This window comes from Neopsephotus bourkii, unplaced genomic scaffold (assembly GCF_033783945.1).
Source record: "Neopsephotus bourkii isolate Nb327-2 ecotype Australia unplaced genomic scaffold, CSIRO-AGI_Nbou_v1 NB_1037, whole genome shotgun sequence".
NCBI lineage: Eukaryota > Metazoa > Chordata > Aves > Psittaciformes > Psittacidae > Neopsephotus > Neopsephotus bourkii.
In genome coordinates, this window is record NW_026901526.1 from 3,286,339 (window position 1) to 3,301,086 (window position 14,748).

A 14,748-nucleotide genomic window follows, 5' to 3' on the forward strand; every position below is an offset into this window, starting at 1 on the left:
TCCCCAAAGGCAACAGCATTTTCCATGTGTTAATCCCCTGGAGAGCAACACAGCAGACATCCCAAACATAAAAGTGTTTTTGGAAATCCCAAATGCTTAAGCAACTTCACTACAGTGTTATCCTGACTACAGCTCACACCCCATAGCACTGGAGATACACGGTGGGTGTTTATACCTCTCTATCGCTTTTCCTGCTTCTCTAGGAATTGCCTGAATGTTTGGAAAAGGTAATGAAAAGCCTTAAGCTCATGCCCATGCTTCCTGCTCTGAGCCTGAAATCTCCAGTAAGCTTGCCAGACCTTTTACAGCGGCACCCTAGGGATTTAATACTGTACAGCTTATGGGTTTATGTGAAATTTCATAAAAGAGAAGCCCTGTATTTTCACATAAATATATTTATTTTGGGAAAGATCAAGAAATGCCAATATATTTCAAACCAGTTCCCTACTGCATTAAAGAATGTGAAATATTCATGTGAACATTTGCGAGTCCTATATAGTGAAATCTATTTCCCCCTTTATTTAGCATGCAGGCTGCAGCAGCTGAAGGTTGTTCATATTTTTCATTAGGAAGAAAAGTAAGGATGATTTGTGAAAACCACATGGAAGTAATCATAGGGAACAGTACTGGAGGGTTTTTGGAAGAAAACCTTGTAAGCTACCTTGTAAGCATGCTCTTTCATGTGTTTCTTATATGGTGTTTCACAGCTTCAGACTGTAAATCTCTACGGACATAATTAGAAGTGCAGTATAATATGCTTTTATAATACAGAAATAAAGATTTAAGTGGCAGCATACACATTTTCAGAATATATATCTTGGGCTCTCTAAATTCTCCAGTAAGTAGCAAATTCTAGTTTCTCTATTCAACCATTACTCTTGATAATGTTACAAGTTATTTTCTCATCAGCACTAAGTTTTGTGTATCCATCCAGACCCTGCTTGGCCCAATATCTCACAAATAATCTCTTTCTTTATCCACCTGAATTCTGATAACTATAGCAGGAAATGGAAAATGAGGAACTCCAAATGCCTATGATCGATCCCCAATTCCACCAGGGAAAGCATTTGGCCTTGGGAATTCATTTAAGTCTCCTTATGCTATGGCCTCCCTAAGCATTAAATGGAAATGATATTTACCTTCCACTGAGAGATGCTAATATTTAAATATTCCTTGAAGATCTTCAGATAAAGAGAGTTATATATGTGCAAATTTTTATGCTTCTTTCTGCTTTCCTACAGCTTCAAGATATAATAATGCACTGACATGCTGAAATTTTGTTACAAACCAAAATTGTACTTGGAAATGTCAGGCCTGCACAGACCAATGATCCAGAAGTTCCTAAAAACAGTGCATCAGAAGGTGTAACCTAGCCTCTCCAGGTACCGAATTCTGTGATAAAGAAGATAACTGCTTACCAGAACCAGCCATAACCATTTTCACCACGTACTGAGAACAATAACAAGTATATAAATGATGCCAGAAGCAGTCCCTAAGGGGTGGTTTGGATGCATCCACCTTCATTTGGACAGCAGTGGTGGCAGGGATGAAGAATGCTTACCTGCGTGGACGTGAGCCATGCTCTGCCATTTGGCAGGCTTGCTGTATTTAGTAATAAAGTCACAGCCTAAGAGACTCCCCTGTGTGTTCAGGTTTTTGTACTCAAGCTTACATGGGTCACACTCTGAAAGGTCTGACTTAACACCTTCACCAGCACCGGAGATCTCTGAAAGCACTTTTTAGAATGATTACAGGAAGAAATTTTACTCCTTTGTTTTTCATGGAGATACCGAACATTACAGAGATTTTTAGCAGAGCCAGCCTGATCATAGCTGGCATATAAAAGTATTAAAGTATTCAGTAAATAATTGCCTATAAAGCTAATTGTAATATATACATTATATATGTTTCATTAAAATTATTTTTTCATTGATCCTGTGAGAGTTTGTATTATGTTACTACTATGTCAGCACAAAAATCAACCAAACCACTCCCAACACAGAACAAAGAATTCGAGCCTTCTCTCTTCATGGAGTATGTGTGAGCAATGAGTCTTTGAGTCTGCATACTGTTACTTATTGACTGCTTTCCCTCTACCTCATCCTTTGTACTGAAGGCAAATGCAATAGCCTGAATGAAGCATATTCTTAAGATGGTTCATGTTCATTATAGCAACCACACAGTAAAGAAATTGCATCACAGCAACTGTCAAATTTTGTTACATGCCTCTAACAGAAACCATTAGAAACGGGGTTGAGAGAATAGGTGCAGAATGGGAAATGATCATGAGATTAGCCCACATTTTCTAAAAAACAGACTGGAGATATGACACTTTTTAAATGTTTGTTTTTCACATTTCACAGACATCCTGATTTAGGAATCAATACCAGAATGATACAGAAATACTGCAAAGGCACAATACATAACCTCGTAGAAACACGATACCAGAAACATCTCGAGATCTCACTGTGGTAGCCCAAGAGACAGATTAGTAGTGGGATAAGCATCTAAGCTTTTGGGTACTAGTAGGGGTCTTTTCACTGAAACATCAGATTTTCTGGTACATCCCCTTCAGGTTTCCTATCAGCATCCCAATCTACTTTTTTCTTTAAGAAACAGTTTCTGTTGAATTATGCTGTCCCTCTATAACAAATGATTCAACTCTTTCCTCATTTTCCTGCTAATGAAGTTTAGCCTATCTCATTAATGTTTTCCAAATGAAACAAGAACAATTCAAATTAGAGCAGTACGAAGTATTTTTAATGCAGTTTCTAGAAAAGTGACTCTGAGGAAATGAATGCCTAAGTAAGAAATGAACTGGACTGCAAGCACAAGATGTTTCCCCTTGTGGAAAATTAGATTAAAAGAAGCTTCCAGAGCTAAGAAAGACCATCCCTTAGGACCTGCTCCTCCTTCTCCAAACCCTTACCTTTGTGAGAAGACATCTCGGTAGGGGCTGCCATGCTGCAGTGCGATCCCATATCCTCTGTCTGCCACAGTGTTCCCGACCGTGTAAAAAGAGCAGTCTGCGTCATTGATGGCCACATACTCCAGTACCGCTGCATCCCATACAAAGGCATAGTTCCCATGTTTCACCTGTGGTAAACAGAAGAAGAGCTCAGACTATGGACTGTACAGTCTAAAAGGAGGTTGGTGTACCTAAAAACATGGCAGTTTCTGCACAGTCTCTTCTTTAAAAGAAGTGAAGTTCAGGTGCCCAACAGCTGTCAGCACAAAAAGTGCTGCAGAGCTGCTTTGGCCAAGCACTTCTTGCAGAATGTGATCTGAAAACAACAAGGCGCCAGTGAAATAGCGCCATGCAGATCTGTGCTGTCATTCTTCCAGAAACAAAGGAAACATCAGGCTCCTTCCATGCTAAGTTCCACCCCAAATCTCCCTTAAAGTTTCTTCTTTCAGCTGTAAACCCAACCGTATAGAGGAAGGTAGATATTCACATTGGGAGAACAGTGGGACGGTAGGCTTGGCTAGCCAGATGGAAGACCACCATTCAAGATGGCCCACATTTCAGTCATGCTTCAGGTTGCCAGAAGTGTCATGAATTTCTCTCTTGGGCTCTATGAATGATTGTGGGAATGATCACAACAAGTAGATTTTTTGGAATTATTTTTCTCAGCATGAAGGGTTTTTACATGTCTTCAAAGACTTTTTGTACAGCAAGTTCATGCAAGCTATTTTAACTGTTTTACTGAGATATATACACAGAACAACTTCTTATACTGAAAAGCTTTTAAAGTAACATTTTGCTACCTGTTCACATTTGAAACAAATCAAGATTTTTCTTTTCATTTAAATGGGATGTATTTCAGCATAGTGTAATTTCAGCATTTATTCAGAAGCAAGCTTTTAAAACAGAAATTCAGTCTAAACAAATCCTTCCCTATTTCAGTGGATTTCTACTTTCCAGCCAAATCATGCTTTTTCAAAAAAAAATAATAAACTCTAGCTGCTCTACCAGATCTTCTACAGTTTTCTGTTCTGTTGGTCTCTATGTCAGACCTGCAGAACCACATTGTTTCTTTCTTGACCCTCTGCTTGGCTTCACTCAGCGCTTTCCTGATGTCGCATTAGCCAGCTAAGCTGTAAAACTAGACTGAACCCATTGACTTTGTACATCTAAAGGGAATAAATATGTGACAGCTAAGTGAAAAGTAAACAAAATGCAAAAAGGCCATCTGGGGCCAGGCAATCCAGAGAGAATTCAAAACCAACTCAGCATATCAAAATAAGCAATGTCAGTACATCATTTAGATTAGTCTTTGACAATGTAGATTATGTTTTTAAAGACTGTTTACATATAAAAGTTACTGAAGCAAGGCACACCGGCTGCTTGCTCACAAGATGTAGTGCACAAGGAACAAATTGCATTTGGGACACTTTTCCTTTTCACTGCAGGCCTGGGAAAGGAGTATTTTCATTTTCCATTCATAGGCATGATGCAGGGAGGATTTGTGCAGATTTTGGAGCAGAAAGGGAGCAATATGATCTGTGGACTCCACAGGAATGGCAAGATAAAGAAAATTCTTTTCAAAATACACACACACCAATGCAGGATTGGGTCAGTTTAATCTTCTGGGTCTGAAAGCGGTCAATAGTTGGGTTTTTTTTTATGGCCTCTCAGAGAAGGTTTAGGTCTATCTAAAAGGCCAGCAAATAAGGGATAGATGTGAACTCGCTGTTAACAAACAATACGACTTGTATGCTTGTCTAACAGGCACTGCAATTCACAGAGCTCTTCCTAGCTTAGGTTATTCTGATCTTCCTACAGGCACCATTTGGCTAAGAAATAGATAACACAACTAAGAAAAAAAGCCCTCCCTAGGATCATTGAAAAGGATACCGACTCAGCCTGAAAAAGAATCATGATGTGCAGACAGCAAGGGAGGGAAATAGGAAGAAAAGCTCAGAAAAAGCTCAGAAGAGGGGAAATAAATCCTGAGGAGGATCAGATGGACCTTTCAAACAAAGGCATTAAGGAAAATTGGGGTTCAAAAAGACAAGTAATTTTTCATGCAGGGAGATAACCTTTGAGGTGATGGCAAGAGCGGAGGGTTTTGACACCTGCTTTTGTCCTAACCCACCCTTTTAGCATCCTAGGGCACTGAATTCACCTAAATACATGTAAAGAGACTTATCAGCTGCTCAGCTGGTCAGGAAAAAATTCTCTTGAATTTGGCTGCTTGGCTGTAAAACAACTCACAGTGAGAATATATAAAAGTGCTAAAAGCATTTACTGACAATAATATCTGTGATGAAGTGGTGTATAAAAGATCCTTAGAGCAAACCCGATAACATCACAGTTCAGGTTCCCACAAAGATACTGTGTTTCATAGATAAGATCACAGTGAGCTTCTGTTAAAGTGCATGGAGCACGAAAGAGATTGAAGAGCCAGAAGGGATCATTCCAGCCGTCTACATTCGTTACATGATTGCTCTATGCCATAAAATATATCATTTTTAGCAGTTTTGCCCTATCCATTTACAAATCTAGGGAATTCAAATCCATGGAGCAAACCTAAGATGCAACTGTTGTGCTTGCAGTCACTTTCTTTATGGAACTGCTCCTCAGTCTGACAGTTTTTGTTGCTATTCAGTGTACTTATTTGTACTACTTCTTATAAAAAATAACTTTCCTAGATATTTTTCCTTTTTCAGTTCTAAATACTCTCACTTTGGGGCTGACACTTTACAATTCCTGATGAACCTTTCTATTACTTAGCTGAGCTGGATACAGCTTTCTTTAATCTTTCCTTCCAAACCTCATTTCAGTCCTCCCATTAGCAGTGACACTACTTTTGAACTGCCTCCAGTTCTTAATTTTTATGCACGAGAAAAACACCTGTCTCACTAACAGAGAATTAGTTATCTGGCAGCTCAGGGGGCACATGATTCCCTTTTTAGCATATCCTTCTGCTGAGATTTATAGTCTAAACTGTCTGCCCATCGATCTTTCACACAGCTTAAGATGGGTTTTTGCCTAAAGATTTAAGAATATAATTTTGCTAGAGTATAGCATATCTGGAGCCCTGATGACATTTCACACATTTATACCTACAAATATGGGGTAACTATACTGTGAAAATGGGGGATGATGCTCCTTGTGAAAGGAGAAGGGAATTTCAGAACAAAATGTCAAACCCCCACATTCTTCCTTCTCTCCCTTTTACTATGAGAAGCACGTATTTTGTAGCATTGCGATAGCTATGGCGAAGACTTCCACTTCAGGCCTCAAAACGAATAGCAAAAAGTCCAGCTCTGCATTATGAGAAAAAGTTAAGGAGCTTACAGTCAGTCCATTATGGTGAATAAATGAAAGCAAAAGCTCCTGGGGAGAAGAAATGGTTCTTTGTAATACATATCTTACTACTTGCCGAAGATCTGCATCCCTGATTCTACATTTCCACATAGCAGATTTGCATTTTGTGTTGAGATAATAACATTTCCGGATGGTGACAAATCTGCATGCTGTTCACATACCATCGTGCAGCCCAAGATCGCCAGGGAAGCATTTGTAGGAGGGCAGCATATTATCATTTAGCAGCAACCCTAGCTTTCCAGTCCACAAGGGCATGGAGAGCTGACACTTCAGTCTCCTTCCCTGTGGCATCCTGCCTATCAGTATGATGGAGGCTAAAAAGGTTTTTGGAGTATCTGATTACTATAACCATAGAAAAATGAAAAAAAACCCTATATAACAATAAAAATTGCAGACAAAATTGAACCTGTTGGTTGTTCATCAGGGTAATTTGAGCTCATGTGCTACACCGATCATTAAATGAAACTGGGAGGTACGGTACCAAACAGAAATGCTTGACTTCGGTTTTGTCAGCAATTACAATGAAGTTACTGTAAAAAGAGTTGTTACATGGAGTAGGGACCACCAGCACTTAGATAGATGGTCAAACAATTTTTATAATGCTACTGTATTTCTTTTTTCTATCACTGCACATTTATGAGATTTTTATTTACTGAAGTCCTGCCTGTATATATTAGTAAAAATTCACCTTTGATGATTCCACCAGAACCAGGTTGAGTTATACCAGGAAATCACTTAAAGCCATTACGCTGTTGCATATGCACATATTTTATGCCAACAAGGATGTGGATAATATTTTTTCTTACAGCTAATCCATTCATGCAGAGTACACTGAATAATGTACTTACGTACAATTCCAGCATTCCAAACCCACATTTCTAGGTCTAGAAAATTATAAACTTCAGAAAAAAATAACTGTAAGCAAACATCAACTACTGAAACATTTCAAACTTGATTTTTTTTTCACAATATCTTTTCTGTATTTTAAATTCATCTTTAAATGAAATACAAAGAATCCTCATGAAAGAAAAAATATACACAATAAGCGGTAGGTTAAACAAAGATGGCTCCTTTTTTTCCCTTGAGACCTCTCAAATATTTAATCATACCTGTTATAAAAACAGTGCAACTTTTAAGACCAGGGAAATCTTAAGTTTCAACTGGCTAAAATGCTAATAATTTCCTGGGATAAAATTATTAATCATGCTAATGAAGCAAATGAAGCACATTTGCTGAATACCCTGTGCCTACACTCAGGCGGCAGAGTGCTGATGCTTTTTTCTATTCATTTCCACTAGAATCAGGTGCCATCCTTTCCCTCTGTCTGCTGTATACCTTTCCCTGCTCACAAAGCTGTCAGTTGTATTTTAGCCAAGAACACATGAACAGAAACAGACTCTGCCACAGCATAGCAGCAGCAACCCCAGCTCTGACCTAAAACCTGTCAAGGACACTGATTAATCACCTACTCCAGACAGCACTTATGTTCTCCAGTACAGACCATTCCACTGCACTGACTACACAGGCAGAAAACACTATTCGATGCTGCTAGCCCTGTGCCTATCAGTGTGGGCCTGAGGCTTTATTATATATAAATACAGAAACTATATTTCTGACATAATCTTTGAATAGTCAACAAGCATGGAGTAGCTGCAGCCTGCAGAGGGCTGTACTCCATTCTGCAAAACAGCCTGGCTAAGACTGCTAAACATGTGGAATGAAGCAAAGGGAACAAGAGTGAATTGACATTTACAAATATTCAAGTGAGAGCTAATACATATGTGGATATTGTACTTCAAAATGGGAAAAGCAAAGATAAAACTTGTGGTGGAAGCTTTAATCTTGATTTTTGTGTCCTCAGATGTTGCCAAACAACTTGACAGCATTCACAACAGAGGTATTTTTTTTTCAGCAGAAGGGAATGGAAACACATATATCTCAATAATCCTCTTGAAAGGGGCCAGTGAAGTTGCTGTTTATCAGACTAAAGCAGAATTCAGATCTTCTGCCTTTTGAGAAACTCCTATTTGCTGATTTGTTTTCCTCCAGGGACAAAGATTTCAAGCCGTGGTTTTGTTCACAAATGGCACAATCCTGGCTAACTACTATTTGGATCCTAGTGAAACAAAATCTCACATTTCAGCTTTGTTGAATAAACCCCCCTAACTTACAGTTCTCTCAAAACTAAACTTTCTGTAGTTTTGAAGTACCATTTTGGAGCTTGCCCCACACACCTTTGCAGGCCAGCACATGTGCCTGATCTATGTAACTTTAGAGTGAAATGCAGTCATGCAATTGTGGAGACAGAATACAAATCTGACCGACAGCTCTCTGCGGTGCATGACAGGAGCTGAATTCCCATGGTGGTATTAAAGCACAGAATGAATATACCTATACACATAAACCTCTATTCAGTCATCAAAGCAAATATCTAATTAAATAATAATAATAACCCTTTAGGATGTCATTTTGCAGGGTGTATAGAAAGCTTTTTAAATTCAAGGGGCACTATCTGACAAACACTGGAACTTATTCTTTGTACTTATTCAAATAGAATAGTGCAAAGTAACTTCTAAAAGCATTATTAAGCTGGTGCCCAGGAGTGCACAGCAGCAGGAAATGAAACACAAGGAAGCTTAGGGGAAGAAAGAAGAGGTTAGAAATCCCAGCCTCATCTCCTCTTCAGTATGAAGTTTATCTTTCATTACATCGTCATATCAGCTTCAATGCCATGCCTATTTGCTCAGACAAAGCTTCACCAGGAAAAGCATTAATTCCTCATATGCACCCTGCCACCAGCTTCTTGAGAAAAGCCTCGTGATCACGTGTTTGCCTGACACACTCAGCAGACTTTGAATAATTCATCTGGAATTAGAAGAATTACAAAGGTATGACAGCTCTGTAATGAGAGGGTGCCTTTGTTTTAGAATTTTCCTAGTGTTCAGTGCAATCACATCTTGCACTGTAATTAAATGCATCTTGTAAGCTACAAGAAAGAAAAGAAGATGCAGAGCAAGACAGAGAGGAGGCCAATCAAAGGTATAATTTCTGAGGGAGGTGGGAGAACAGAGACAGCTGTTTCTCCAGGTAATCACAGCAAAGCATGAAAAAGGCAGCAGATCACGCTGATCACTGACATGCAGCTGAACCAGAGGTTCATTACAGCTAACATTGATTTCAGATGGAATAGAAGCAGGAGAAAAAAAAACATCATTAAAACAACATCTCAGCAAAGCAGACCTTTGAAAGGCAAGATTTCTTTCTTTTTTTTTTTTTTAATGCCAGTTTCTCTTTTTTTTTATGACAACTAAGTGCTGCAAACAGTAATAGAGACTATTTTACAGGTACCACCAGTGAAGGTCATATACAGAAATCATATGGAAGCACTTCAGGTTCCTCGAAAACTTAGATCTGTGGTGGCCAAGTAGCAATCTCAATAACGAGGCAAATTTAATTCAAATGTCACTAAAATCTGACCCCCCCCTCTTCTGATATATTTGTATCCTTGTGGCAACTAATCCCAGTAAAAGAGTATTTACATAAGGAAATGTGCACAGATCAATCTTCTTCATTTCGGTGGCAAAGCAAAATTCTGTGGATTGAAGTCTCACGAAGCAGATAAACCCAGGTGAATTTAGAGAAGCAGCATCCTTCTTTAAATTAAATCAACCCAGCATGACACTAACTGAAGGGTTCTTGTCCTATTCCTTAGAAGAGAAGCAGAGTCAATCTAATTGCAATTCTTGGGCAGCATTCCTTATTCAAAGAAATACCTATTGAATGCCAACTGAAAGGATAGAAAAATGATCAAAAGTCAAAAAACTACTTATCAAAACCATTCACCATCTAAAAAAGTTTAACTGCAGAAAATTCTTTGTAAAACTACCAACATTACTGAAAATCCTCCAGTAAAAGCTCATTTCAAACAATACATTTCATTTTAGAAATTAAAGACATTGACTTCCCATGTTTCATATTCCTTGTACAAAAGCTATGACCAATTCCATCGTAATAATAGGATTCAGAATGTCCCCCTACTTATGTAAAAGAATTTAACTACCTTCTCTTGAACCATTTTATACTTCTCTCTGATAAGCATTTCCTGCCTGAGTTTGCATGGAGCCAGCTTGACACTGCAAAGCTAGACAATGGTACTTTAATGCCTCAGAAGAAACGCTTCTCAATCCCTCTTATTTCCTCGCTCTGAAATTGTACTGCACAATTTAGCAAGTTTCCCCTCATTTTGGTACAATGCAGAAGGCAAAAAGCACTAACTCCTGGCAACCTGCACTGTATCTCACAAACTTGGGCTGGGGCATGGAGGAGCAGGTTTAGATCACAAGGCTAAGTGCTTCCACATCATTTTGCTTTCATACAGAATTTGGTGATATTGAAAGCTACTTCATCTGGAAAACCTGCACAAAGCTATCAATCTTCTTCTCTAGCAATCAATCTTCCAGTTAAGTACAGCGGTTCATGTGACTGTGGAAAGAAACTGAGATTTGTCCTAGCCTATTTAGATTTTTACCTATCAGGGATAACTGGCATCCATTCCCTTTCTCTGAGAATTCGATAAGGGCCAGGACAGGGTGTCTCTAAGTATTTCTTTCAGGCTGTAAGTTCAGGTTGCTGCACAGACTGGCACCATAAATGGTTTCCAGCAAAGTACTCCAGGTAAGCTCCATGGAGAAATTTCTGCCCTATGGTATTTCCACCTAAGCAACCATTTTTAGCCACACCAGGTCTTTTGCAGGTGGATTGGTCCCTTTTGAGCACGCAGCATGGATTTTGGATGCTGCACAAATATATGTTCCTGTATCCCCAGGTCAGTGCATTGTTAAGAACCACTGCTCCTTTAATACATGAGCTCCTAACGCCTCCACACCTCCCCTTGTAACCAGCTTGTCAGGTCTTTGCAGACCCCGCTGCTGAATGCATTTTAGTTCACACGACAAGGTACTTTGAACCTGCAGGAAAAGAAAACATTACAGATCTGAGCTGAAAAGGTTTTCTGTTGCAGTTTAGGACCCACGGAATACAGGAGCTGTGCAAGGAGGAAGACCAGTGCTGCGACATTTTTTACTCAGTTCAGACTGCTTACTTGCTATCACCATGCAAATAATCAAGATGACACAAGCTAACAAGATGTCACATATTGTCCCCATAGTCTTAAAAGCCAGCTCTTCTCTGCTGCTGCCCACCCCACAGCAAGCTGCTGGGGTAGCAGGGTGCTTGGGTGAAAAAGACAGCACATCTCCTGCAATTCAAAACACTCAGCATTTTGTGGCCATTACCTAGGAAGTCAAATCCCTCATATAAAACAGTTTATATCAAGAATACTGTTACAGTCAATTAAAACACTCAAGTAATCCTCCCCCAAGCAGAGCATATCCAGGTAAAGGTGCAGGCACTTGAGTTCTTTACACACCAAGGTAAATAGAGATGTAAATGGTGTCCAAAGAGAGTTTCAAGGTCAGACAGCACCCAAACCAGTGAAACTAATGCATCTGAGCACTTTTTACTTTTATATGTTTATCACAACCTAGTTCCAGGTGATAGGTTTGGCTTTTACCTCCTTCCAGAGTGTACTTACAGCCTTTGCCTTAAAGTGTACACAATTCAGTTAACCTCTGGCTACAACCTGTGCAGGTATTTGCACTGATCTAAGGTTATAACGTTCATTTTGCACATCTTTGTAGATAACAAATAAAGTGCAAGTCACAGACTCCCATTATATTTGTTTCTGATTCATCCTGCCCTGCCCACACAACAGCTCAGATTCCAGAAATTAATTTACAAGAACTAAGAAAAAGTAGCCAAAAATCAATTAAAAAATAAAAAATGTTGAAAAACAATCACTCTATTCCTTATACTGCCTCTCAGTTAAAATCTGGACAAAATATGCTGCAAAATCTTTTATGAGAAACAAGAAGGATAGGTGCTTTGTTAACATACAATGCAATTAATCAGTCTTATTCATTTTCTTAATCTGAGTTTGATGTGCATACCCCGTGTCACCTGTGTTCTTTTGAAAAATATAATACAATTGGGTTAAAGTTAAGTACTAGCCCTACCACATTAATAAAAATGCCAAGGCATCTTTGAGACAAATAATGAGAAAAGAGGGGTTAAAATATGTATGGAATAGAAAAAACTGATGGTACAGTGTTTTTCAACAATGCAATCAGCTGATTTGCCATCTTAAAATGAAGTAGCATTTCACCTAGAATTGGGAACAACAGGTGAGATTTTCTTAGTTACAAAATGCACTTGCAAATCAGGTATTTGAGCATGCAGCACGGACAGCTAAGTGCCCAGCTAACCACATACACCAGTAAACATCTTACTTGAGTGACTCAAATAATTTCATTAATTAGCATCAAACAAGAGGAAAGTAAATGAAAACCAAAAGCAACAGCATCATAAAATTATCAACTCGACATTCTAGCAATGTGTGGTGGGTATCATATAGCATCTGTGTGGGGATGGCTTGAAAAATGCCACTACCTTGTTTGGAAATGTAATCTCATTCAGTGTTGTCCTTTTATGTTACTGAAAAACAAAACAACCTTGACTAGAAGAAGAATTAATATCTAAACTGATGGTTACTTGTTAGTTACATTTATATAATAACCTAACTTAAAAATAGCTTCTCTTTTACAGAACCATGTCATGAGAGGGATAGTACATTGGACACACATATACTAAATGTGGGGAAGAACTGCAGTTTTCATCTGGCTTTGGAAGACATAGAGAGAAGCCACAGTACTTCACTGTACCTGGGAACATGTAAGTTTCCAGCACAGTGAGAAAAGGTCTTAAGTGTGTGCCAAGGCAAAAAAACCACATTTGGTTCCCCAGGCCTATTCTATTGGCCCTATTCTATTGGCATAGTCCTCATTCCTTCAATCCTTATGGATTTTTAAATGGAAAAAAATGAACACAATTTTATTCTTCATTTGTTTGAGGAGATATTAAAGGATGCTATACAGCTTCTCACAAATTGGTGATATATGCCTGACCAAGTTTTCAGGAAAAGCAGCTGTGTGTCTGCATCTGCAGGCAGAGCCCACGCAAGAGCTATGCAGCTGTGCAGTGCTCTGTGTATAGATATATCTCCCTTCTGTGCTCAGTTAAATTAAAAAATTGTATGTAATGCAAGTGCACACATATGGGTTCTTCTGAAAATATGATCCCTTCAGACACAAATGGAGAGCATAATTCCTACTGATGGACAGCTACATCAAGTCCAACGTAGTATCTTTGTTGCTATATGATTCATGTTCAGTTTTAGATGGTGTTTAATTTATAAGATGTATATGAGAGTTGAGTAAATACAATGCCAAGAAAATATATTCTCCTTTATCTTAGGTATGACATATCTATGAAGAGTGTATTTTATTGTAGCTGAAGAAGATAAAACCACAGTGATACTTTATCCTGTCTCTTTTAACTGCTTTTTAGCTGTGTTTATTCTTTTTGTTGTATTTCAAGTTATTTAGAGCCCAATAATGCAAGTTCAGTGAGAACCTGAGACCCAGTACAGGCATCTGCTTTTGGCAGCTAATAGTTCAGCAGACTTACCCTTTACCTACTCAGGGCACATGCTCAGAGCAGAACCTAGGTCTAGCAATGGGCGAGCTGAATAAACTGAGAGCTAAAATGCCTGTATGGGCATTAAATATGGCAAGAGTATAATAAAAATTAAATAAATATACAAATTGAGTATAATATGATAAAGATTAAATCAAAACCACTGTCACATAATGTGACTTGTCATGGGGGTTTGGAAACATGTCACAGCTTACAGATTTTATAGAGCAGTAATAACTAAAACACATACAGAATATGTGCAGTGTAAGTCATGAAAGGATACAATAGAATTTGGCACAGTAGATGTCAAAAGGCGTACCATGTAAAACTCTGTGGGGACTGAAGAAACTCCACCAGGCCTAGGACCACTAGTAGAAAGCAATTCAAACAAACCTGCAAGTTTCTCTGTTATGTGGGTGCAATTTGTCTTTGTTCAGCTAGGAATGGATCTGGACGTTATGTAGTGTTATGTAAAATAATTCTTGCCCTTACAAGATTTCCCCTCCATGTCACTTGGTTCATGAGATCTGGAACACTCAAGTCAGCTTCCAAATTGGTGGATGCAAATACAGAGCCAAAGTCTACCACTGACTGTTTTCAAAGGATGGCAAATTTGAGCTAATGATTTCTCATGTTGAATGTAGGGGGCAACCAACTCTGAAGATATGAGAAAGGGTGTTGTAGAAAGACAGGGCAAACCATTGCTAGAATGTTCTAGGAAGGTGGAGAAACGGGTGGAAACGCCAGTTGATGAGAGGCTGAATTGGGCGATGCAAGATTTTGATAAGTGGGATGTTAGTTCAGGGGTGGAGGGGCATGGC

The 14,748-nt window shown here is 38.8% G+C and overlaps 1 protein-coding gene across 1 annotated transcript in view; it reads right to left on the reverse strand.

Moving 5' to 3' along the window:
• Nucleotides 1-14,748, reverse strand: part of GRID2 (glutamate ionotropic receptor delta type subunit 2) — a 581,701-nt gene that overhangs the window by 70,237 nt on the left and 496,716 nt on the right. The window contains exon 13 of the mRNA XM_061360976.1: nt 2,930-3,096. Within this exon, the coding sequence (XP_061216960.1) occupies nt 2,930-3,096 (167 nt within the window). The remainder of the gene's footprint in view (nt 1-2,929; nt 3,097-14,748) is intronic.